The 25,206-nt window shown below is 49.4% G+C and overlaps 2 protein-coding genes across 6 annotated transcripts in view; one reads left to right on the forward strand and one right to left on the reverse strand.

Moving 5' to 3' along the window:
* Positions 1-11,383, forward strand: part of ALOX5 (arachidonate 5-lipoxygenase) — a 50,032-nt gene extending 38,649 nt beyond the window's left edge. Inside the window, exons 8-14 of the mRNA XM_040624017.1 lie at positions 5,529-5,732; positions 6,428-6,514; positions 7,981-8,159; positions 8,471-8,592; positions 8,990-9,090; positions 9,439-9,609; positions 10,672-11,383. Of these exons, the coding sequence (XP_040479951.1) occupies positions 5,529-5,732; positions 6,428-6,514; positions 7,981-8,159; positions 8,471-8,592; positions 8,990-9,090; positions 9,439-9,609; positions 10,672-10,851 (1,044 nt within the window). The 3' untranslated portion in view covers positions 10,852-11,383. The remainder of the gene's footprint in view (positions 1-5,528; positions 5,733-6,427; positions 6,515-7,980; positions 8,160-8,470; positions 8,593-8,989; positions 9,091-9,438; positions 9,610-10,671) is intronic.
* Positions 11,384-18,376: 6,993 nt separating this feature from the next.
* Positions 18,377-25,206, reverse strand: part of MARCHF8 (membrane associated ring-CH-type finger 8) — a 131,902-nt gene continuing 125,072 nt past the window's right edge. For all 5 annotated transcript variants that reach the window (XM_008696185.2, XM_040623885.1, XM_040623883.1 and 2 more), the window contains 3 exons: positions 24,636-24,816; positions 22,530-22,677; positions 18,377-22,103 (listed from right to left, as the gene is read on the reverse strand). In XM_008696185.2, the coding sequence (XP_008694407.1) occupies positions 21,799-22,103; positions 22,530-22,677; positions 24,636-24,816 (634 nt within the window). In that variant the 3' untranslated portion in view covers positions 18,377-21,798. The remainder of the gene's footprint in view (positions 22,104-22,529; positions 22,678-24,635; positions 24,817-25,206) is intronic.

Consider the following 25,206-nt stretch of genomic DNA (forward strand, 5'->3'; position numbering starts at 1 on the left):
GGGAACCTGACTAAAAGTCTCTCAGGATGAGGAGCCCGGGTGCCGAGCCGCTGAGCTCCAGCCAGCCTTTACCCAGTGGACACTTGCCGACCTGTTTCACGGGTTTCAGCTCTGGAACGTATTCTGGAAAGCTGGCGTAACGTTCGCGCCGAAGCCCCCAACAGGCAGGCTCCCAAAGAAAGCTGAAGACCAATCCAAGCTACACACACAGATTTTAAAGGAAATCTGAAGATTAGCAAAGTGAATGCAGCAGTGTCATGAACGACTAGTAGGTCATAACCAAGCAGGGCCTATTCCAAGATGCTTCCGTAGCAAGAAAACTTCCAGCGTAACTCATGACACCAATAAGGAACAATCTTCTGATTGTATCAATTGATACCAACAGGGAACTTAATAACATTTAGTAGCCACAACTAATAAATATTAAAATAGCAATGGAAAGAATCTCTCAGTGATAGAGACAGGAAATACCATTCGAAAATGGCAACCCTAAAGTCATTTCTGTTAAAATCATAAATGAGGATGCTGATGTCACTGTTGTCACTCAACACTGTCCCCGAGGTCCTGGCACTGGTGACGAAGAAAATAATCAATAAGCATGTGAGAAAAATAGAGAAGATTATCTTTTGGTAATGATAGGATGGTGGACCTAGAAAACCTAAGAGACTCTCGTTTTTCCAAAAGCTATTAGAATTCATACATGGATTGAGCAATGTGTCTGAATAAATAGATTCCTCAAAGGCACCAATAGCATTTCTCCACGCTAACAATATGATATAATACCGTATAAGCTGTAAAATCATTTTAAAGGCTGTAAAATGAAATCTTAACAAGTGCTTTCCTTCCTATTGAACAAGAAAAATTTATATCGTTAAAATGTCAGTTCTACCAAATTTAATCATATGAATTTAATGCACTTCTAATTGAAATTTCAATTAGGTTTTCTTTTTTTTTTTTTTTGGTAGGAGTGGGGGAGAGATGAAGGTGAGAACACAGAATAAAAGAATTTAAAGATTCATATGGAAAAAGAACTGTTCAAGGATAGCCAAAAGTTTTTTGAAAAATTAAAACCAAGGAGGACTTTCCTTGCTCGATATTAAGGAATAATATAAGGTCACAGCAGGTGCTAGCATCACAGACACACTTGGTGGGGGGTGGTATATAAAGAAGCCAGAAATAAGCCCTATAAATAACAATTTAACTTACGACAATGGTGGTTTCTCAACTCAGTGCAAAGGGATGGAATTTCAGTGATGCAATCACAGCGGCCATCACAGAAGGAAAAGATTAAATTGGACCCATATGTCATACTGTTTACAAAAATAAATGTCAGATGAAGTAAAGATGAAAATATAAAAAAGTAAAAAGAATTTTTTTCTTTTTATAATAATAAACAATGTATAAATATGGGTGCTAAGAAGACTTCTGAAAGTAAAAACAGGAAACCAAGAAGTTTTAAAGGAAAAGATAGGCATATTGGATTATGTAATGTTTTAAAGATTAAATGGTAATTAGGAGGGCACATGATGTAATGAGCACTGGGTATTAATAGACTCATGAATCACTGACCTCTACCTCCGAAACTAATAATACACTATATGTTAATTAGTTGAATTTAAATTAAAAAAAAAAAAAAGTATAATCCTCTCAAGTTTCTGCCCACTACTGGAAGTATTTTATCAAGACACTAATGTAAAATATTCAAATAAATATAAATACAGTAAATTCAAAAAAAATATATTATGTAAAAAAATTAAATGGTAAAATACACCACAAACAAAGGCAAAAGGCAAATAATAGATCGGAAATAACTGCTCCACAGGCACAAAGGATGAATATCTATAATATACACATAGCTGCTTCAAATTGATAAGGAGAAGACAAATATTCCAATAGAAAAACGGACAGAGACTATGAATAGGCCGTTGATAGAAGAAACATGGAAAAATCAGCATACGGAAAAATTCTCAGAAATGCAAATTAGTTATGAGATATCACTTCTGACTCATTAGGCTGGAACCAAAAAAAAAAAAGTGGTAACACCCAACCTCCAGCAGGGACGGCAGGTCCCCAGCATGGCCAGTTCACACTTGCCCGGGCCCGGGCAGCTCACGGTCAGTACCTGGACCAGCACCTGAGCAGCGGGTCCTGCACCGGCCTTGTGAGGTGTGCCTCTGAGGCTCTGGATTGCAGTGGCTGCTGAGGGTCCTCAGGGTGGGGCTGGCGTGACCAGGGTGATAGGAGGGGCTCAGGGCCATGACTGTTCATCCTTCGAGTACCCGTGCCATGGCGCAGGTGCGAGCAGGGGTGTCCCAGCTGAAGGAGCATGCAGTGGGGCCCTGTCTCCCGGAGCAGCCCCTCCCGGCCCGGTGGGCTTTGCTCTAGTGCCCGGTCCGTGAGACCGTAGACAGGCAAGCCCTCACGGGAAGGGCCTCACAAGCACTGCTTGTGGCGGGGAAACAAACTTCAAGACCATCTGAAGGCAGCAGAGGACCGATGAATGAAATCTTTTATGTCCAGACGGTGAGGTGTTGCACCACCTTTAAAAGGAATGAACTCGATGTATCGCAGCGGACCTGAGGGGCTTCCACAGTGAGCTAACAGCAGAAAGCAAGACACCGGGCAGAGAACAGCTCGTGTCATCTCCGTCAGGAGAAGGCAGGAAGCGGCACACCATCGACAGGACAGGCCCGGGGCTTGTGGGCCTGGGGAGGTGCAGAAGGACACAGGCTCACCCGTGGGGAACACTGGGATGGACTGGTTGGGGCACAGGTGAGCAAAAGAAAGACGAGAAAGACATTCATTATAACAGTGTTCAATTGATGGAAAATTGAACAGGTAAATATGTACGTGTGCAAAGCAGCTGGATGCGATTATTTTTTATTATGCTCTTCTGAAGTGACCAGACTTTTTTTTCTAATCAGAAACAAAAAACTACTTGGTTAACCAAAACACAAATTTAAAAAACAAAAATAACAAGGTGTTCAGGGCATATTCTGGAGGGCCACGGTGTTACTGAGCCTGGACAGAAGTGGGGAGGATGGGAGGATGGGTAGGAGGGAAAGGCCCAAGCCAGCATGGCCTTGGAGGCCAGTGTAAGAGTTCCGGGGGGAAAGCAAGGGAGAGTCTGGACTAGGCAGTGACAGTGAAGAGAAGGGTTGAAGGCAGTGCCTGGGTCCCATCCCAGCTCAGCTGTTTACCCACCGTGTGACTTGGGAGAATTACACAACCGCTCAGAGCCTCAGTTTCCCGCATGTAAAATGACAAGTCATACCTGCCTTTCAGGGTGCTGGTGAGGGTTAAATGAGAGTACAGGCAGAGCCCCTCACAGCAGAGGGTGTCCTCAGCCACAGAGCCACGTTCCAGAGCATGGCAGGCCACCCATGTGTTCTGGGAGACCAGGCGCCGAGGCCCGTATCTATGGGGCCAGGCAATCAGCACAGAATGAGTGAAGGTCTGGGGAGGGGTGCAGGCTGTGGAAGGGACAGTGGGTAGGATGGGGCAGCAGGAGGGGTGGGGGCCGCCAGAGAGGTGGAGGCAGTGGAAGGGAAGGGAGAAGTGAGGCGGGGAGTGTGGGAGAGGATGTGACCAGAGGGAGGGGAGGGGCAGAGGGGCAGAGCTTGCACTGTTTAAAAGAGGCAGGAGTGTTGTTCTGGGAAATGTTCAGAGTTCACAGACCTAATTTTTGAAGAAAACCTGGTAATCCGGATTTTTATGTGAAATTATCTGATATTTAAAAGTTGGTAACTAAATCGCATTAATAAACACGAGTACTGTGAAAGTCCAACTGCTCTATCCTGGGTGAGCGGGACGGAACCGGCTGTCTCGAGCGCTGGCCACCCATTGTCACAGAGAACTTGAGGTGTGGTTTAGTCAAACCAAGGTGTTCTGCAAGCGCAAAATACATACCTGACTTCAAAGGCCTAGAATGGGGGGAAAAAGAATGTTAAAGTAGCTCATTAATAATTTTATATTATTTTCATATTGAAATGATATTTTGGATATATTGGGTAAAATAAAACTATATCATTAGCAGAAAGTGTACCTGTTTCTTTTTACTTTTATTACTGTGGCCACCTGAAAATTTTAAATTCCGTATGTGGCTTGTACTAGATTTCTACTGGACAACACTGTTTTCAAAGGAGAGACAGGGAAATTACCTTCCAAAATACTTACCATGACCTTAAGGAGTCCACTGGGTGTGGCCCCTGCCACAGTCCCGGGCAGCTGTCCTCCTCGCTCAGTCACTTCTGGTCTCCGAAGAGCCTAAGGCACCGCCCAGCCCCTGCCCACAGCTCCTCCAGCCCGAAAGCTGCTCCTTCCATGCTAGATAATTCCTTCTCATCCTAAGTGTTCTCCCCTCCGTGGCTTCCTGTCTTCCTCTGAAAGAAGAGGTAATGACAGCGCTCAGTGACCTCACACTGTCAAGTCTGGAAGTTGTGCGGGCTAGTGGCTGTTGTCATGGGCAAAGCTAGGGACCAGGGAACTGGTGGGCAGGGAGGGCCGACCACAGGGCTGCTTCTGCAGCGGCCTCAGAGTCCACATCACGGACTTTGGGGACTTTCTTTTCTGGCATTAGGAGGTGACTGTGTTTTTTGTTCGTTTTTGTTTTGTTTTAAATATTTTATTTATTTGGCAGAGAGAGTGAGCACAAGCAGGGGGAGCGGCAGGCAGAGGGAGAAGCAGACTCCCCACGGAGCAGGGAGCCCATTGAGAGACTCGATCCCAGGACGCTGGGATCACGACCCGAGCCGAAGGCAGACACTTAACTGACTGAGCCCCCCAAGTGGAGGCTGTTTTTAAAGAGATTGACATAACGTGATCTGCATTTTAGGACAAAAAAGTCGCCTCGGCCCCAGTGTAGAGTTGAAACTGGAAAGGGGAAGGCAAGCCCTGTGTCTCCTACAGGAGGCAACTGGAGGCAACTGGCTATGGGTCTGGGCTCAAATGACGGGACGTAGGCCACTGCATCCTGAGGACCCTAGAGCCCTGGGAACTGGAGGAGCTAATCAAGGGCAAGAAGGGAAGTCAGTGCACCAGCTGGAGCCTGGGGAACAGCAACGTTTAAGGGAAGATGAGAGGAAGGGAATGTGTGGGACGTGGAAAAGCAGCCATCAGAGCAGTGGGCAGAACCCAGGAGGGAGCGAGCAGGCAAGGGAGGCGAGAAAGAAGGGGCACGCTCTAAGCCCCTAACCTGCTCCTTGCCGGCGTTTTGGGGCCATCTTAGTCACGTGCCCTCATTCTGGGAGGTAAGTAGAGTGTGGCAGGTGGCGGAAGCGGAGCTCAGAGAGGCTCAGTAAGGTGTCCAGCGTCCCACAGCTGGTACCTGTTGTCACTGGGGTGGGAAATGCAAACCCTGGGCCCTCTGCCCTCCTCCACGATCCTCTCATGACTCCATGACCACTGTTTAAGAAATCTGGAATTTAAGAAATCTGTTTAATTCTTCTGGAATTTCCTGAGAGGCCAGGCTCTCCTATAGCTATACAGAACAAAATATTGCCATGTATTTTCTTTCTCCGATGTCTCAGCTCAACCAAGTCCCAGGAGATGAAAACCCGATTTTTCTCCCTTCGGATGCAAAATATGACTGGCTTCTGGCCAAAATCTGGGTGCGTTCCAGTGACTTCCACGTCCACCAGACCATCACCCACCTTCTGCGCACACACCTGGTATCTGAAGTTTTTGGCATTGCCCTGTACCGCCAGCTGCCCGCCGTGCACCCCATTTTCAAGGTACAGCAAGCTACCACCTCAGCCGGTGGAGGGGTCATGGGCAGACGGGGGTGGGCGGAGGGAGGGAGGCAGGGCACTGACATCCCCACAGGGCTGGGGCCCAGAGTGGCCAGCAGGGACGCGGTACTACAGCTCTGAGCCTGCTGGTTCCTGAGGACACGAGGCCTGGGCCTGACACAGGCCCTGGCTGGCCTGGGAGCAGAGTTTGAAGAGGCAAATGAGGTCAGTGTGACCTTTGTGTGATGCCAGGCGGTAGCCGCCGCCATCACTGCCCTTCTCGCTTCCTGAGTCCTGCTGGCACTGACTGCCGGGGTGATCCAGGCTCGAGACACCTCTCCGGGCCTGTTTCCCCACCTGTGCAGCAGGGAGCAGAGAGTACCCCTGCCTCATAGGATTATTGTCAGAACCAAAATAGTTAACAAATTCGGAGAGCTGAAAACAGTACCTGGCGCACAGTTCAGCTCTATACCAGTGCTGGCTATTACCATTTTCATTATCGCGTCACTAAGCATGGAAGCTGCAGTCCCCAGGCCCCAGCAGCTCCCCTGACCTCCACTTCCTCCCTCAGCCCTGGCGTCACTCCTCAGCGGACAGGGGTGCGGGTGCTGGGGGTCTCTGGGGGCACGTGGGGGGTGCAGACCTGGTCAGGCCTGGCCTGGCCCGGCCTTCTTTGAGGCCTTCTCCTGCTCCCCCAGCTTCTGGTGGCACACGTGCGGTTCACCATCGCCATCAACACCAAGGCGCGCGAGCAGCTCATCTGCGAGTACGGCCTCTTTGACAAGGTGGGCACCTCCCGTCCACCTCTGTGCAGGGCCCCACTTCTCCAAACTGCCACCCCCAGGCCAGCTTTACTCTCAGGAGACAGGCACCTGGGCACTCGGGTGGCGGTGGCTGCCTGGGAAGGGTGGGAGGCTGGAGGCGCTCAGAGTGAAGGCTCCCCGGGCCTCTGGCCAGTCTCGGGCCCCTTCCCCATCAGGGAGCCCTCCCCTCCCGAATGCACTGCCTGCTTCTCAGCCCTTCTTGGCCTGGCCTGGCCTGGCCTGTGTCACCCTGTAGCCTCCTCCTGCTTCTCCCCTATCCTCTGGCTTGTGGCTGTAGATCCCACCTCCCGCCCCGCTCCCCCCTCCCCCGCTCTACTGCCCTCACGGAGCACCGTCTCCCACCCCTCCCTCCCCTCAGATGGGCCTAACCCCTGCCCGTCCCTCACGTTCTCCCAGGCAGCACCTGGCCCATTCGGACCCCCTGTGGCCTTACCAAGCCTGGACCCTCCCAGCAGCCCTCCTTTCTCTCCCACCTCCCGTTAGCGTTAGCGAGGGAGCCAGCTCATCAATAAGGCTGAGCCCCCCTTTGGGTTGCAAATGACAAAACTTAAGTCAAACCAGCCAAAACTGGAAAAGAAGTATATTATCTCAAAACCCTGGACATAATAGAGGTGAGGGGGCCTCCGACCCCTCCCAAAATGCACCCAGGGACTCAAATAATGGTCCCAGGGGCAAATACACTGGCTGGCACTCTTCCACTCTTAACACTGTGTGGGCCGCATTCCCCAGTCAGGTTCTATGGACAGGTTTCCCCCATGGGAGGGGGAATGCGACCTCATCACAGGGGGGCTCCTGGCTCATGTTCCCACACGGTGATCGTCCTCTCCCACCTAAATAGAAAGTCCGGGGAGCAACTCCCATCACTCCAGCTTGGGTCAAACGACCCTGCAGACCAACGTGTGGCACCCCAGTACTCAAGCCCTCCTTTGAAGGCTCTGTGGCCTGACTGCTCAGCCAACGTGTGTGCTGGCATGAGGACCAGGATCCCTCCTCCTGCATCTCTCCAGCCCTCACCTAAGCAAACACAGGCCCTCAAAAGACTTGTGCGGTCCTGGGGGCTGGTATCTGCCCCCTTCTGGAGCCCAAAGCTCAGGTCACCGAAAGCAGTGCTTGCGCTCTGGGCAGCCTGTGCTCAGAACGAGCGCCCCGCCCTCCTGCAGCCACCCCCAGCGCCTGCACAGAAGGGCTCCACGGCAACCCCTTGCATTAGATCAGGCCTCTCTGACCTCCTCATGGGCGGCCCTGGCTATTCTCGGAATTAAGCATCCCTCCTACCCCACCTCCCAAACCCCCGGGACGTGGGCTTGCCCGTCCATGAGCCTGGCAACCCCAGTGTCCTTTGACAGTTTCTCATGGTGAGCTCTGGGTGAGACGGCTGGCGTGGGGCGGCCAGCCTCAGCTCACGGTGCTCTCCCCTCCCACCGAAGGCCAACGCCACAGGGGGCGGTGGGCACGTGCAGATGGTGCAGAGGGCCATGCAGGACCTGACCTACACCTCCCTGTGCTTCCCTGAGGCCATCAAAGCTCGGGGAATGGACAGCAAAGAGGACATCCCCTACTACTTCTACCGGGATGACGGGCTCCTGGTGTGGGAGGCCATCAAGACGTGAGTGCCCGCTGGGGCCGTGGGACCTGCTCTGTGTAGAACGAGCGGAGGTCCTGGAGGAGGAGAGGACTGGGGAGTTGACAGGCCGGGCCAGGGGCCTGGACCGCTGATTCAGTGGGCCGGGGGATGGCTCCGTCGCCAGGGCCCTGAGAGAGGAAGGAATGTATGTGGGTGGGGGTAGGGTGAGTGACCCGAGTCTGGACACTGAGGAGGAAGTCACAGCGTCACCAGTGAAGCCCTGCCCTGGGGCCCAGGTCTGCAAACCCTGGCCAGGTCATCCGCTCCTAGCTGGGTCCCTCCTCCTGAGCCAGGTTCACGGCCGAGGTGGTGGGCATCTACTACCGGAGTGACCAGGTGGTGGAAGAGGACCAGGAGCTGCAGGACTTCGTCAAGGATGTGTACGTGTACGGCATGCGGGGCAAGAAGGCCTCAGGTACAGACCGCCTCTGGCTCTCCTCCTGGCCATCTCTTCTGCGCTTTCCCTGCACCTCTGACTTCCCTTGGGCAGTGCTGGCCCATGGCATCCACCTTTAGTGCCCGGTGCTGGGGCCAGAGCCCCCAAGGGACCCCTGCCGACCAGCATGTCTCATGGGGACATTTCAGAGACTTTCTACAGCCACTGAGAACTAGGGTCAGAAACATCAGGAACGCTGGGCCAAGTTGTTGTCCCCTTCCAGTGTCTTGCCCATGCCTGGGCCCCCCTAAGCCCTTGTGTGGGGGAACTCGGGGACTGGGGAGGGGCAGGGGGAGGGTACCTGTGGGTCATCGGTCTATTGCCGCCCCCCCGCCCCCGGGGTTGGGGCTTCAGCCAGCCCCTGGCTCTGCCCTAGGTTTCCCCAAGTCCATCAAGACCAGAGAGAAGCTGTCGGAGTACCTAACGGTAGTGATCTTCACAGCCTCAGCCCAGCATGCAGCGGTCAACTTTGGCCAGGTGGGCAAAGGCAGGGCGGGTCCTCTGGGCAGAAAATCACCAGTCACCTTGACCGCTGCTGATGGGCCCAGACAGAGCCACCCCTCTTTTTAGTCTTCTGGGGCTGGTCTCAGGCAGCCTCAGGGCCAGAAATTGGATGTTCCTTGAGTGTATCCTGCCCACGAAGCCGAGGGCACCAGACAGAGAGGGGACTGTGGGCCGGCCCTGCTGGAGCAGGAGGTGATGGGAAGGAGAGGGGAGGCGTCTGGGCGGTTGCTCACTCTGTGGGGCAGGTAGGGGCATGGCCCGCTGCGGGGGGTGGCGGCTGGCTGAGAAGGTGCCCACACGTGTCTGTGGCTGTCCCTGCAGTATGACTGGTGCTCCTGGATCCCCAATGCCCCCCCAACCATGCGGGCCCCACCACCAACGGCCAAGGGTGTGGTCACCATCGAGCAGATCGTGGATACGCTGCCAGACCGTGGCCGCTCCTGCTGGCATCTGGGCGCAGTATGGGCACTAAGCCAGTTCCAAGATAATGAGGTGAGCAAGGGGCAGGTTGCCTGGATTTAACCCATTCCTCCATGTCAGGGCTTTGTGATTAAGGGCGTAGGCTGGACAGCTGCTCTCCGGGAATCCTGACTTCTGAGGCTGGGGTCCCAGGCCTGGATGGAGCGCAGGGGAGGGGCAGGAGAGCACAGAGACTCTGCTCCACTGGTGACTACCCAGAGGGGATGACAAAGAGTTTCCTGGGGATCCTGCCAAACATTCCCATGCACATACACCTTATTGAACCGAATGTCAAAGCTGGGCATCTCAGTATCTCAGATACAACCCCATGGCATTCGCTCAGTGTCGCACAGAATGACTACTGATTCGACCAGCCGCAGGCCTGTGGTCATTTTGGGGGCACTGAGGTTGCTTTGGGGCTCTGCTAACGTGCGGGTCTCTCACTAACACCTTTATGTATGTGTCTTTGCACATGTGTTCGGTAGGGCCAGATGACATGTTCCTAGTAGAAGAATTTCTGGGTCAGAGAATGTTGAGACTGATCTGTCCTCCACAAACTAATTCCAGATCCCACCCTTTTCAGCCCTGGGTATGAAAATTCCCAACTTTAACAATCCAATCATTTTTAAAAAGATAGATCTAGTTTTAATTTGCAGACATCTTTGTGAGTGTACAAATGAGCACAGCACCCCAACAGGGCCCAGCTGTGGCTGTCCGGGGCCAGAGAGGCTAGTGCGAGCCCCCGTGCCCTTGCTGCCCAGAGCCCAGACGGGAAGGCAGGAGTGCTGCAGAGGACGGGGCCCGGCAGGACCAGACCACCGCACGCCTACCACAGGCCCCCTTCACCTGCGCCATTACACACCTTGTAGCCCCCCCCGCCCCCGCAACAGGGCAGCTATTTCTCCCATTTATCTGAGACCCCAGACCAGGGGCATTCTTGAGGTACTCTCAGCAGGTGGCAGGGGGTAGAGAGGGGGAAATGAGCACATGCTCCTTGCTCACTTCCCAAGGGATGGTTCGGGGGGTGAGACAAGGCCCATCAGTTTACATACCTCACCTTGGCAAAGATTAACCTGTCTGTGCCTGGGCCCTTAGCTGTTCCTGGGCATGTACCCAGAAGAGCATTTCATCGAGAAACCTGTAAAGGAGGCCATGGCCCGATTCCGCAAGAACCTTGACACCATCGTCAGTGTGATCGCTGAGCGCAACAAGAACAAGAAGCTGCCATATTACTACTTGTCCCCGGACCGGATTCCCAACAGCGTAGCCATCTAAGTGGCCCCCTGAGCCAGTCACACGTGCAAGCGGCCAACTGCTGGCGGCCGAGCTCAGCAGACTCCAGGCTGCCCGGTGGGCAGGCTCACAGGCGGCCGCAGGGCAGACCTGCTGGCAGCTTGCTCCCTGAGGCTGCCTCAGTTCCGCAGGCCCCAGGCTGACTGGCTTCAAACCAAAGGCTGCCCAGTTTGGGCCATGTGATGTCTCAGCTTCAGTGCATTTTCCAGTTTGCTCCTCAATCTTTAGTGAATCCCATACTTTGATCAAAGTGGGTACACTGCAGGGACCCACCCTACACAGAGCAGGACCATGGGGCTTCCTGCCCTACGTCCTGCTCAGAGCTTCTGCACCAGGCAGCAGCAAGAAGTCAGGACAACTGATAGATGTTTGCTCTTGTTGGCAGGCATGGAATGATTATTTTCTGTTCTATTTATGCTTCTTCCAATTTCTTGCATATAGTAGGTGCCCAAACAAATCTTTGTTGAATGAATGAAGAATTGGTTGTCATAAAAATAAAGGAGTGCATTTAAAACAAGTCTCCATCCACATGTTATGTCCCAGTCACCCCAAACAGCTCACATCCCCTCTCCCCGCAAAAAAGCCATAATCACTGTGATTCTATCTGGGCAAAACTCCCCCTCCACACACACACACACACACACCCAGGCTAGATAGAAGGTGGTTTGCCCTCACATCCCAAATGTCATCCACCCTGGGGAGGTACTTTGATTCTCATCCCCCCCCCCCAAGGGCTTTGTCTGAACCTCTGTTGTTATCTTCCCACGTGGTCTCTCCCTCGGACCCAGAGCCCCGGCAGCACAAGGAACTCACCTTACTTGTGTGCCCAGGGCTGGCACAAGGCACCAGCCTGCTGCTCCCTCATTTTCCTCCTGCAAGGCACCTGAGAGGTTCTAGGCACTATCCTGGGAGCTGCGGGCTGTTTTCTCCGACAAGAGAGGACTCAAAATGACTTTTAAAATGCATTTCTTTCCCCACACCCAAGAAGCAGAGCCAGCCCTGAGCTTAGCCATGGTGATCCATTGTGTCCTCCTGTACGCTTACTCAACCCATACCCCCAGCCCCTGGCTTCAGAATCTGATCAGCAGGGTCTCCAGAATTTCTGGAAGGTGTACCCAGTGTGCTAAGCCAGAAGCTCCATGTCTAGGTAAAAGGCTTCCACTAGGGCCAATACAGCATGGGAGAAGGTGTGCATGTGCTCCTGAAACCACAAGTCCCTCTGAGGAAACTTGACCATTGGGATGGGTACTGGAGAGAGTGAGGCCTGGACACTTACTGGCCCAGACTCCCTACCATCGCTCTGAGAACTGCCCACACTTATGAGTGACCTTGGTGGTAGACCCCATAATCCTGTGGTTACGGTAAAGGCACTCACTCAGCTCCATGTCCTGTGAGGGCCAACGTACCAACCTTTAGAAGTCCGCAAGGTCATGTGAGCAAAGGAAGGGAGCAGGCAGGAATGATGATGCAGGTCTGATCCTGTGGGTGCAAGCAGAGCGGCAGGAAGGTCTGGGTAGAATGGGCTCCAGACTGCGGGGCACCTCTAAGAAAGCCTCCCATAGCTAATGTGGAGTCCTCAAACAAAAGTGGCCCGTTACAGAAATCTTGCATCAGGCAGGAATGACAAAAATGGTCTTGGCATGAATGTCACAACAGATGCAAAGGTGTGGCCGCTGGAGCTGTCAGTTAATTATGTTCTCTGCAGCTGGCCCACCAGTTCCCCTGCAGCTGGACATTCAGTAGCACCACCCAGCACCGCTACAGGAGAGGGAAAACCCTTCTGTGTATAAACTCTGTCTAGAGCTCTGGCTGACCCCTAAGCCAAGCCTGCGTGGGGCAAACTGCAAATAGCTCAGCTGAGGATGAAACAACTAAAATGAGCTTTGAACTTTTAAACAGTTTTCGGTTTAAGCTCAACCAAGTTAACTGCTTGCGTAAAAAAAAAAAAAATCCTTTTCAGAGGAATATAAGAGAACTCAGAATCTCTACAAAATAACATTCACAATAGCCAGGGCACAATCCAAAATTATTCAGTATACAAGAAAAATATGACCTACTCTCAAAGGGAAAAGACAACCAAGAGAAACTGATCGTATGATGGCACAGATGTTGGAATCAACAGACAGTGATTTCAATGAAGCTTTTATACCTGTGCTCTGTGGGTTAAAGGAAATATATTACCAATTCGTGAAAGGATAGGAAATCTCAGCAGAGAACTATACACTGGAAAAGAGAAGAAGGGGGAGAATGGAAGGAAGAGGAAGAAAAAGAATCATCATCAGATGGAAATTCTAGAACTAAAAATATCTGGAAAAAATAAGCAATATAGCAGAAGAGAGACAAGAGAGCAAGGAGACAGTGATCTTGAAAACAGATCAATAGAAATGATCCAAGCTGAAGCAAAAAGAGAATTTTTTACATGAACAGAATCTCAGTGATCTATGGGACAATATCCAAAGGCTTAATATACATGTAATTGGAGTCCCAGAAGGAGAGGGAAGGTAAAAGAACGGGGCAGAACAAATATCTGAAGAAATAAAGGCCAAAAATTTCCCAAATTTGGTGAGAGACAAATGTATATAGCTCCAAGAAGCTCAGCCAAACCCAAGCAAAATAGATACAAAGGAAACCTTATTTCAGAGTCAAAGAAGAGTTAAAGAGAATACACAGAATTCTATAACCAGCAAAAATATTTCTCAAGTATGAAAATGAAGGAAAAGAAGTTTTCAGGTAAAATAAAATGAAGACAATCCACTGCCAGCAGATCTACACAATGAGAAATGCTCCCATGGACACTCAGATCCTCGGGAAGGATAGGAGAGTATCAGATATGGTAAATGTTGGCTAAACCTAAGAGACTTTCTCCTCTCCTCCTTCCTTTAAAATATATATGATTATTTAAAGCAAATATAACACTGTCATGTGGCATTTATAATACATGTAAAGCATAATATGAAGACCACATAAAAGACAATGGGTGTTAATGGACTATTTCAGGCACATGGTCTCTACATCTTATATCAAGGGGTATAATATTAATTCTAAGTAGTTTGTGAAATTTTAAGTAGGTAGATTATAACCTCTAGAGCAACCACTAAAATAATGTAAAGAAATATAGCTAAAAACCAAAAGAGGACTTAAAATGGAATTCTAAAAATATACAAATAATTTAAAAGAAAGAAAAAAAATAGGAACAGAGAAACAAAAACAGAGAGGACAAATCAAATAATAAAATGGTAGACATAGAACCAACCATATCAGTAATTACATCAAATGTTTATAAGGACTAAAAACTCCAGCTAAAAGGCAGGGGTTATCAGAATAATTTAAAAAATCAATACCCAACCATATGCAATATACAAGATATATACTTTAAATCCATAGCAGTATCAAGCACATTTTTTTCCTGTAAAATATTTTAGGTTTGGTAGGCCATCTATACAATCTGCTGCATTTTTTAAAACAACCTTTTAAAATTGTAAAACATGGGGCGCCTGGGTGGCTCAGTCATTAAGCGTCTGCCTTCGGCTCAGGGCGTGATCCCGGCATTATGGGATCGAGCCCCACATCAGGCTCCTCTGTTGGAGCCTGCTTCTTCCTCTCCCACTCCCCCTGCTTGTGTTACCTCTCTCGCTGGCTGTCTGTCTCTCTGTGTCAAATAAATAAATAAATAAATAAATAAATAAATAAATAAATAAATAAAATCTAAAAAAAATAAAATAAAAATAAAAAATAAATAAAATTGTAAAACAGGGGCACCTGGGTGGCTCAGTTGGTTAAGCATCTGCCTTTGGCTCAGATCATGATCTCAGGGTCCTGGGATCAAGCCCCACATGGGGCTCCCTGCTCAGCGGGGAGCCTGCTTCTCCCTCTCCTTCTGCCTCTCCCCCTGCTTGTGCTTGCTCTCTCTCTCTCACAAACAAATAATAAAATATTTTTTAAAAATAATAAATGAATAAAAAATAAAAAGATTTATGAATGGCAAATAAGCACATGACAGGAGGCACATAAAAAGACGCTCAATATCATTAGTCGTTGGGAAAATGCAAATTCAAACCACAAATGCAAATTCAAACCAAATTACAACCACACATCTATAAGAACAGCTACAAATTTTGTATTTGAGGTTGTTGACTGACAACACCAAATGTTGCAAGGGTTTGAAGTAACTGGAAGCTTCACACCTTGTTGGTGGGGATGGAAAATGGTACTCCTGCTTTGGGAAAATGTTTGTTTAGTTTCTAATAAAACTAAACATCTCTGCCCTCTCTGAACCAGCACTTTATACCTAGGTATTTACCCAAGAGGAATGAAAATATGTCCACAAAAAAAAAAAAAAAAAAAAAAAAAAAACCAAAACTTAACAGTTCTATTCATAATGGCCAAAAACTGGAAAGAGCTTGTCTCCAGCCATAAGAAAATGAAGAGACTGGTATATTTATACAGTGGAATATGATTCAGCACAGAACAGGAATGTACTTATACAGGAACATAGACGAAACTCAGAAACCCTGTGCTGACTTACCCCCGACACAAGAGTGTGAAGTGCATGACTGCACTGAAATTAAGCTCCAGGACAAGCTAAAACCAAAAATCAGAACGATTTTGCTCTGGAGGGTATGAGAACAGGGGTGGGCTGGGAAGGGGCATCGGAATTTTCAGGACTGAGATAACATTCTGTATTTTGGTACAGAACATCTGGTTTGGGGCTACACAGGTGTCTACATCTGCAAGGCTCATTAGATGGTATATTTCAGATTTATACATTTCACTGTATGTAAATTTTTCTAAGAACAAAAGAACCATAAACAAATGTTGGATCTTAGCTAATGATATACAAACTGAAGTGGGGTAAAGTGTATAGTTCCAGCTGCAATTTACTCTGAAAGGCATTAAAAAAGCCAGGTGGTGGGAGGATAGTGTAATGAATAGATGGAGATACACAGTAAAGCTTATAGAGCAAAATGTTAGTTGTAGAATCTAGGGTATATGAATTCTCTGCAATTATTTACAATTTTATATTAAGGAGGGCACGTATTGCGATGAGCACTGGGTGTTATACGCAAACAATGAAGCATGGAACACTACATCAAAAACTAACGGAGTACTGTATGGTGACTAACATAATAAAAAAAATTACCAAAAAAATTTTTCATAATAAAATGGTGAAGAAACGAACAGCACATATTTGCCAGTTACATCAAACCAGAGTTAATGTTCTTTCACCATAAAAAAATGCCTAGGATTTAATATAAAATATACCAAAAACCCGAGAAATGGGCAAGGCAGGGAAATTCACATATGCAGACATGCACAGTAAGCAAAAGATGCTCGATCTCCTTATTTATCCAAGAATGCAAAGTAAAACATCAATGGGCTAAGAGGGAATGACAATCATTTTAGTAACAATTTAAAAAACACCTACATGATACAATGTAAGTAAAGAGACTCAAATTCTCATAAGTGAATCATTTTGGAGTGTGCTTTTGCAGCTTAAAAGTTAAATGCCTTTACCCCTTTCTCTACTTCTAGGAATTTATGTTCAGAACTGCCCCCACCACACACACACACACACACACACACACACACACACACACACACAAGTATACAAAGATAAATGTCATGGATGTGGACTTCAGCCTTGCTTCCAACATCGAAAGTCAAGTAAGCAACCTAAAAATCTGTATCAGTATCCAGTTGTTCGGTGGAAAAAGCAAGATGTGCGGTAGCGTGTCATAGGACTGCAGTAAGCAACACGCGTTTCCTACATATTTCAGACACGTGAAGAGTATGTGATGCCTTTACTGCATGACTATGGCCCAGAGCCCCTGCCTTCCAGGGACCCAGCTCTGGGTTCCCGCCCAAGGCCTTTCCCTGGGAAAGGGACTGTTTGATGTTCTGCCTTTTTTTTTTTTTTTTTTTTTTTAACACGCTGACCGCTTTGCCTGTTGTATGCCTGCCCCTCCCCTCGGAATGTCCGATCAGACTTTTCACCTTTTCCAAAGGGACCAGCCACTTCTGGTCATCTAGGTAGTTCTCCTCTAGCTCCGGGGCTCATCCTCTTCCCGCCAGCCTGACACCCCAAGTAACGAGCAGTAAGGATGCCAACATGTCAATGAATGGGCACTGGGCTGTAAGTTTATTAAGTTTACTTACAAAACAGGAGGCTCGCCTGCGAGCCTTTGCCCCCCTGGAAGTGTGCCATGCAGCAGCCCTCTCCCCACCACTTTGTGGCTGGTGTTAAAGGGCAGAAAGGCCTGGGGACGGCATAGTCAAGCCTGCGTGCAACAAGATCCCACTGGGCATCTCTTCGGCCAAACTCATCAAATTTGGTGGATCCCCAAAGCAGAGAGGCTCCCCTCAGGCAGCACCCCCCCACCTCACCTTCTCACCAAAGCAGAGTTCTCTTTCAGCAACACCCTCCTCACCCCTTCAACCAATAGTCGAGCACCTGAGCACTCCCTCCCTCGCACGCGCTCCTACCTGTTCAGCTGTTCTGTGGTTGTGTCCTCCTCCAGAGGCCTCAACAGCTCCCGAAGTCGGGCAAGGACACTTGGCAAAGTATCCTCCCGCTTGGCTCCGAAGTCTCCTGGCAGCTACTGCGGTACCCTTAACTGGTGGACAAGTTCTCTGGGCTCACCTAGGGGACAGTATGTACAGGGCAATCCTGGCCTGTTTTCACCTTGTGCGCACAGGTAAAGGCAGGTGGAGTGTGCTTTTGCACACACACTCCCTCACACGCACAGCCCCGTGAGCAGTCTGCAGGCTCGAGACAGGGGAATCCGAGACACCACCGTGACTTAGGGAGGCCCCATCAGCAGCCGAGAGATGCAGCCAGACTGAACTGTCACCAGAGATCCTGCTGGTCCTCCCTGGTTTCCTACTCCGCTAGGCTGCGGCTCAGTGTTTCAACAGATAAGGCGAGTTAGAGAATAATCAACTGCTCCATGGTCACATCGCCACACTCACCCTGAACTTGAATCTGGCTTCTCACACGGCACGGAGTCCAAGTAGAGCCTGGAAGTGTGAAGCAAGCACACCTGTGTGAGGTACTTCCATTTTTACTCCCACACCTGCACACTCTCCTGAACCCATCTGCTCCCCACCAACCAACCACCAGTGTCTGGGGGAGCCACCGCCCCCCGCAGGGACAGACTGAGGAAAACAGATACCTCCTGAGGTTGCGTGACTCTCTTCCCCAACATGAAAGCCAGAGGATTGTGCAGAGGGGATCAGAACCACTGGAATGCCTGCCAATGTTCCCAGCCTTCTTGCAGCCTTCTTGCAATTCATGGCACAATCCCTTTTTAAAGAGATACTTTATTGCTGTAATTAGACACCCCACGTATAACACAAACAACCCCCCGAGAGAATGATTCAAGTGGTAATACTGAGAAACAGCGAACACACGCAAAAGGATACAAAACCAGACATGGAGATAACTAGAAACTTGGCAAGTTAAGAAAATCTTCAAATGTGAAGTGCCTTTTAGAAACTACACCACACATGCCAGTGTAAATTTGGTTTTTATTAACAATCAGCTTCTATAAACATCGCATCTAAATAGGTGAATAGCTGCACAACTTAATTACATCCAAAACAAAGATAAATGCTTTTATTTCCCTATGTTTCCACCTTTCCTTGGCTGGAGAGGGAAGCCGCATATTTCAAATCAGATTCAAAAGGGAAAGTATCCAGAAAACGTCTTTGCATCAGTCCAAACGTGCAGCATCACGGCTCTTGGCCCCACGGTCCACAGGCCTCCTCCAGCCCTGCAGCCAACCCACCAGGCAGCAGAAGCAGCCCCAACCGTGCAGGCACTGCCTGAGGCTCTGGAACTGGCCCACTGCCTGAGGCCTGTGTGTCTGGAACCAGGTAGGGCATGCCAGCAAGGCTGAAAACTAGACCCATCAGACTGAAAAGAGTGGAATGAGGCAGAAAAGGAGGAGACAGAAAAGGAGGCCTGGAGCAGGGTGAGACCTTCGATAGTTCCCAGAATTTCTTAAAATCAACTCAGGCACAAAAACCAAATTCCTGCTGGCAGTCAAAGTCGGAAGCACTCGAGCCAAACTAACTTTTGAGGGAACAGAGACCAAATCAGAGAGGGCTGGCTGGCAACTCCCCTGAGGCCACTTCCCTCTCCCCCTGGCCTGGCCCCCAAGTACCAGCCCTCTGGGCCCTGACACCCAGCAGCTCATCCCACATTTCTGGTTCAGCCAAGTATTGTCCTCCACCAAAGCCATGTACAGAATGAGGGGAATAGGGAATAAATAACCACCCCCCCCAAAAAAAACACCTAGAAGGCAAGCTACTAAGGACTAAAGGAACACCTGGCAGAGCCGCTGCTCCCACTAGATGGCAGCACAGAACCACGTTTCCAGAGCTTCTGACTTCCCGGGTCGTCTGGGGGGGGGTGGAGATTAGAGCTGGGACTAAGAATGGCATCAGAGGTGCTCAACTAGAGCCTACAAGAGAAGAGAAAAGCAAGGGGGCATCTGTGTGCCATCCCAGGAAAAGAAAGAAGGATGTGGGATGGACTGTCCCCAGGCAGAAGGTGTTTGGTTTTTTTTTTTTTAGGAGCTCGGTGGAGGTGATGAGATGGTGTTAGGCCTTCCTGAAAAGAAGTGAGGGTTTCACATGAGAATATGGTCGGGCCTGGGAGCAACACAGCAGTCATGGTTATAAAGGCACCTTTGCCACAGGGGTTGCCAGCCATGACAGGTGGGCTGCCCAGAGGCTGTCCCTGCCTAAGCACATTTTCCTCTATGCAGGAAGTCTCAGTGACTTTCAAGTTCAGCGTAAGGGGTTCCATCAGAGAATGGGGAAGGAGTCCCACCTAAAAATTGATCCCAGTCTCCACATGACTACTCATCTGCTATAAGAGGGCAGGGACAAGGGGCCTTGCCTGGGCAGCTCCTAAGGGGCACGGGCAGGGCTGGCCCAGGGCTCAGCTCCCCTGAGTAGAGACAGCGTGTAGCTGCCTGGCGTCCCCAGGCTGAGAAGGGGTGTGTGTAATTGCACTTTGGGGGCACAGTGAACACAGGCACGGACTGGACGCGGCCTGGGAGACGGAGAGAGAGAGCAGGCTGACCTATTTTCAGGGGCTGGCCACGGCTGGACAGTGCCTGCCCAGCCAGAGGAAGGCCACAGTGGGGCAGCTCCTTAGACCAGGGTCCGTGATGCCGATGAATCAGACACTGGATGGGAAGCGACAGCAGGACAGAGCCTGCTACCACGTGCCCTCCGCCAGAGCTTAGACACATGGGCCTCCTCCGGGCTTTCGAAACAAACCACAGCACTTCTACTCTGAAAGGCAAAGGGGTCATCTTATGTTTGCTTCATCCTCTTAACAGGACAGGTGAGGCACCTAAGGCTCAGGTGACTGACGGCAGGACCCCCAGGCATCCTTCCCCTTAGAGGAGGTGCTACAGATGCAGAGTCGCCCAGAGAGTAAGCACCTGGGCACACTTATGTTACAGCGCACACCCTCTTGGCTGCTTTTCCCTGGAGCTGACTCCTATTTACCTGGTGAAGTGAAACTTATTTTTAAAAACAGAATTTTAAGCAGACTTTTTAAAGGGACAAAGGCCATTTGATGGTAGTGATTTTGGTTTTGTCTTTTGAAAATGGTACAGGAGATAATCCCTGATGACAGAACGAACTGATCGCAAGGATCCTCTCTGTCCAGTCCAGTTAAGGCGATAAATGGGTAGAGGTGTGGCTGGGGGCATGGGCCATGGCAGTTTGCTGCTCACTCCTGGCTTCTGTCCCAGGGCCAGCCCATCTGTCTCTCTTACCAGGCCAGTGATCCACAGAACCTCCCCAGGAGCAGAGGCCGTACAAGGTGGCAGGCGCCCAGGAGCACCCCCAGTGTCCATGCCCCAGACCAGGGCAGCGCACGCGTACGCTTTCAGTGAAGCCGGCACAAAGGGGAGACGTTTGACCGGAAAGGAGTCATTTTTAAACACTCATTTTTGTTCTAATTACTCACTTCCTTCCTTTTGTTTAGATCTCACAAAACCTTCATTTTCACTGTTGACCAAAAAGAAATGTTTGGGGTAGACCCATGACATAAAGACTTGTCATAAAATAGGCTTGAAACCACAGGAATTAGGCTCAAACTGCCGTCTGGCATCAATTCCCATGAACTGTTAGGAAAAAGCCTCAGATCTCTTCTTCCTGCTTTAGAGCCACCAGTCCCTTTTAGAGACACAGAGTAGATGTTGGGTTTCTTAGAATATATAAGGCAAAAAGGGTTTTCGATCTATTATAACGTAAAAGAGATAATGAAAAGAAGGCTTCTAAATGAGAGACGTTCTTTTAAATGTCAATCCCACTGGACACACATAATACAAAATAAAGATTCTCTTTTTGTAAAGTGCTGTTTGCTTAGTGAATCACTCGCCACCACGCACAGAGCACCACAGCCCCGTCCGCTCAGGAAACCAGTCAGCGGCAGCATCAGCAGAGGGGGCTCAGCTCCCCGGGCTCTTCTCCGTGAGGAGGGAAATCCTCTCATCAGGGCTAGGTATTCTCAAATGCTCCGCTCCAGGCTGGGGGCTGCTGCCAACCGGGAGAGGCCGGGCATCGAGGCCAGGGTGCCACCCTGCTCCTGCGGATTTGGTATTTTATTCTCTCATTCCGCTCAAGGTGTCATGGGCCAGAACTCAGCCAGCTCCCCATTATATAGCGTCATGGGGACCTCCCTTCCCGTGGAAATGCTGGCAGAAGTGGAACCCGGCTGTGCACGGCCAATGGGAGGGCTTTCCGGGAGATTCACTAAGGAGGGTTTAGAAAAAGAGAAGCCATTAAAACAGTCACCTGCCCGGTCTATGCTGTTAAAGGACATAAGAAAAGGTACACAATTGGCAGTAAACAATTTCCTTCAGCTGTTCTTTGATGTCCAGGGAAACTACCCCCTCCACAAAATCAGACATGAACGATTTCGGTTCCAGTGTCTTCAGGTTCTGTCCAACAAGAAGAATTTGTGTCGGAATGACAGATTCCACGTCCATCTTTATTTTCAAAGTTGGGTTCTGTTAGTGCAGATTTTTCAAAAATATTCTTTTTGCTTGTTTCTGGACAGTTCTGAACGTAGATTACTCTGTTATAAGCTTTGAGTCTCTTCCATAATTGTACGTACACTTTGCACTGAACGTACATAAAAAGGAGTCCGCCGGTAAAGCCGATGGCCACAACCACCAGTTTAGTCCAAAACGGCCACTCTAGGATTCCTGGAAGGGGAAAAACCTGGTTAACCTATCAGCAGACCTATTTTAAGATCTGGAGTATATAAAACACGACTTCTGACCTTCCCATAACCAATGGATTCTTCACTCATCAAATCCTGCTTCGTCAAAGGTGGGGGGGGCAGAGGAGGTCCACTCTCTTATCCTGCTGCTCTTCCAGGAGGCAGTCTGTGGAGACTCTCTCTCCCTGATTTGAACTCTTCTGACTGAGTTTTTAAAAAAGTACTCACCACAGCAAGAGAAACATCCAAAGAGGATGCTTGATGCCTTATAATTGATGCCCCCGCTCCAGAAACCCAGACATCTGAAGTCTGACTTAAAAACCAATCTGGAGTAACGCCCCAATCCTATGGCCCCCGTGTGTTATCCAGGATCTCTACGCTGAGCTCGTCTTTCACTCTGAGCACATACCTGTTGCCTGGCCGTGTTTGATCTCCTCCGTGGTACGGTCAATGAGCACATACAAGGACCAGACCACACAGGTGATGGCGATGACATGGAATGTCACTGAGCACATGATCTTCCTGCGCTCACTGGCCGTCATCTGCAACTTCTCCCACTGGAAAGACAACGCGCAGAGCATGAGGTGCAGGACCCCAGACACAAAGGGCTACAGGGGGGTGAGAGCACTGCAGATGGGTAAGAGTGGCTTTCTCTCCCCTCCCCTTTTCCCAGACTTCATGAATTCTCCCAATCACCAAAAGTCATTCTCCTTAAACCACCTGGCTTCAACCAGGTACCAGGCAATGGTATTGGGTCCACAGCCAACTTTTGATGCAATGAAAAGAAGCTGGGATCAAGATGAGCTATGAACCACAACCAGAAATCAATCCTCTTGTCTGTAGGAAGATATCCAATGGCTAGCTAAAGGCCTCTATGGTTTCAGTCCTGATGAAAAGAGCACGTTGGCCCCCGACCCAGGTGGCACACATGAGGCTTCCCTGCCTTGCTGACTGGTGTGGGCAAGGGAAGAGGACTGATGACACCACAACGCACTAGCAGATGGGTCGCACTACATCGTGAAGGCGATGGAGAAGGAGCTCACTCTTTGGTCCTTTGCTACTCTGGCAGCAACAGCTTGAAATCGATGCTAAGAGTTCCTGGTATAAGCAGGGTCTGCCAGTCCCATCTCCTCTAGGAGCTCATTAATTTAGTCCAAAGAGCCAGATTTTCTTTTTCATTTACTGCTTTCCAAAACAGAAGAAAACACATAAGGATAGAGAAAAAGAACAAAGTGTAAACACTGCGTATCCTTGGCCAGCCCTAGTCACAGCCTCCTTCCAGATGGTTCTATGCAGGACAAGCTGAAAGTAGGGCCTCGTGGATTATCTACATTGGTCGAAGTGCTACAAGTCTCACTTGAGAGACCAGCACAGAGTAGGTATCCAATAAATTGTAAGCTCTTCATGGGGCAAAACGTTTTTTAAGTAGTTTGCATCTGCCTCTCCAACACCCTGAATGCTTTTGCTATGGTTTTATACAGTATCTTCTTTTGGCTTTCCTCCTAAAATGCCCCCTTACTCCCTGATTCCTGCTATTTCTTAAGATACACTCAGTCCAAGCCTTTCACACTGCCCTGAAATGCTCACCCTCACTTTTTTGGTGTATGCTTTTCTACACAGACGATCTGATCTCTCTGAACTCCTTTCACTTTACTCCAAATCCTACCGATCCTTCAAGAGCGGCTCTAGCACCATTCTGTGACACTACCACCACTCCACCTCCCCAGCGCTCCAGCCCACAGCCAACGCTTCCTCCTCTGAACGTCTGACGTGCTGTGCCACCACTTAATCTAGCATTCACTTGGCATTGTCATGTCTTGTGTTATGATTGTGTGATTCTCCTTGAATATGCATATCAAAATTCTGAGATAAGAACAAGTCTTATTCTTCCAAACAAAACCTATGTGCTGGGCATCTAGAGAAACCCATTAAACCAGTTACCTACCAGGCGAGGCTCTGCTCAGAGGGAGCTGTGACATGGGGCCCAAAGAGAGGTGCATTTCACCTAAGGCCACGGTCCCTTTCTTTTCCCACCCACCTGCTCCCTACCGACTAGCAAATACTTATCCCAGGTATCTAACAAACAAACGCACTGTTACCTTGTGCTTTGTGCAGGGGGGAGATACTACTGTCTAATAATACACAGTCCTAATCAGAGGCAAGACATCAACAGTTAATACGTATAAAATTAAATGCTAAGATGTCACAAAACAGTCTACGGTCAAGGGCCAAAAGATTCACACAGACAAGCAAGCAGTCTTAATTTGAGAGAAAAACATGTTCGGACTGAAAGGTCAGAGTCAGGAAGAGCTTCTTCCCGAGAGGAGGGAGCAGGAAAGAAGACCCAGAAATGATGGCGCCAGGAGCATGAACGCCTGCACCAGCACCCGCTTCTGACAGACAGGAGCATAAGCAGGCTATGGCCTCATCCCTCATCCCGGCCACGGTGCTAACTCTGCGAGGGACCCTCCTTTCAAAGAGGTGAGAGCACTTCCGAAGGTGTCCTTCCACGTACTTTCCTCAAAGGCTTCAGCTTGACCTCCATGATGAACTCGTACTTGCAGAGCTCACAGCAGCGCGTGTCGGAGCTCTTGATCCACTGCTGCAGGCAAGTCTGGTGCACGAAGTGCAGGCTCCCCGTGCAGCGGCAGGGGGTGATCAGAGGGCTCTCGTCATCCCCTTCGCAGTGGCAGATCCTGCGGGGAGAGGAAAGCCAGTCATTACCAGGAGGGCCACATACCAGGGAAGAGGTCGCTTCAGGGGAGGGTCAATCCCCCCAGTGAAAACTTTCAACAACAAACATCACAGAAATGACCACAAGCACAGAAACACACAAACACGGATGCGAACAATGACTACAGACTAAAAACTTCTAGCTTACCGCACCAACATGGCAAGTCTGGATGGCATATGGCATCAGAGAGGAAAAAATGATAAGAAATGACAAAGCAGTCATTTGGGTAAGGTTTAAAGAACTACACTGAAAGCCGAATTTAAGGCAACATGGGAGCATCTTTCACAACATGTTAAAATAATTAGAAGAAAAATTTCTGTGTAAGACAAAAGCAGCACTCTACTTTCCAAAA

This window comes from Ursus maritimus, unplaced genomic scaffold, assembly GCF_017311325.1.
Source record: "Ursus maritimus isolate PB19 unplaced genomic scaffold, ASM1731132v1 scaffold_7, whole genome shotgun sequence".
In the NCBI taxonomy this organism is placed as follows: Eukaryota; Metazoa; Chordata; class Mammalia; order Carnivora; family Ursidae; genus Ursus; species Ursus maritimus.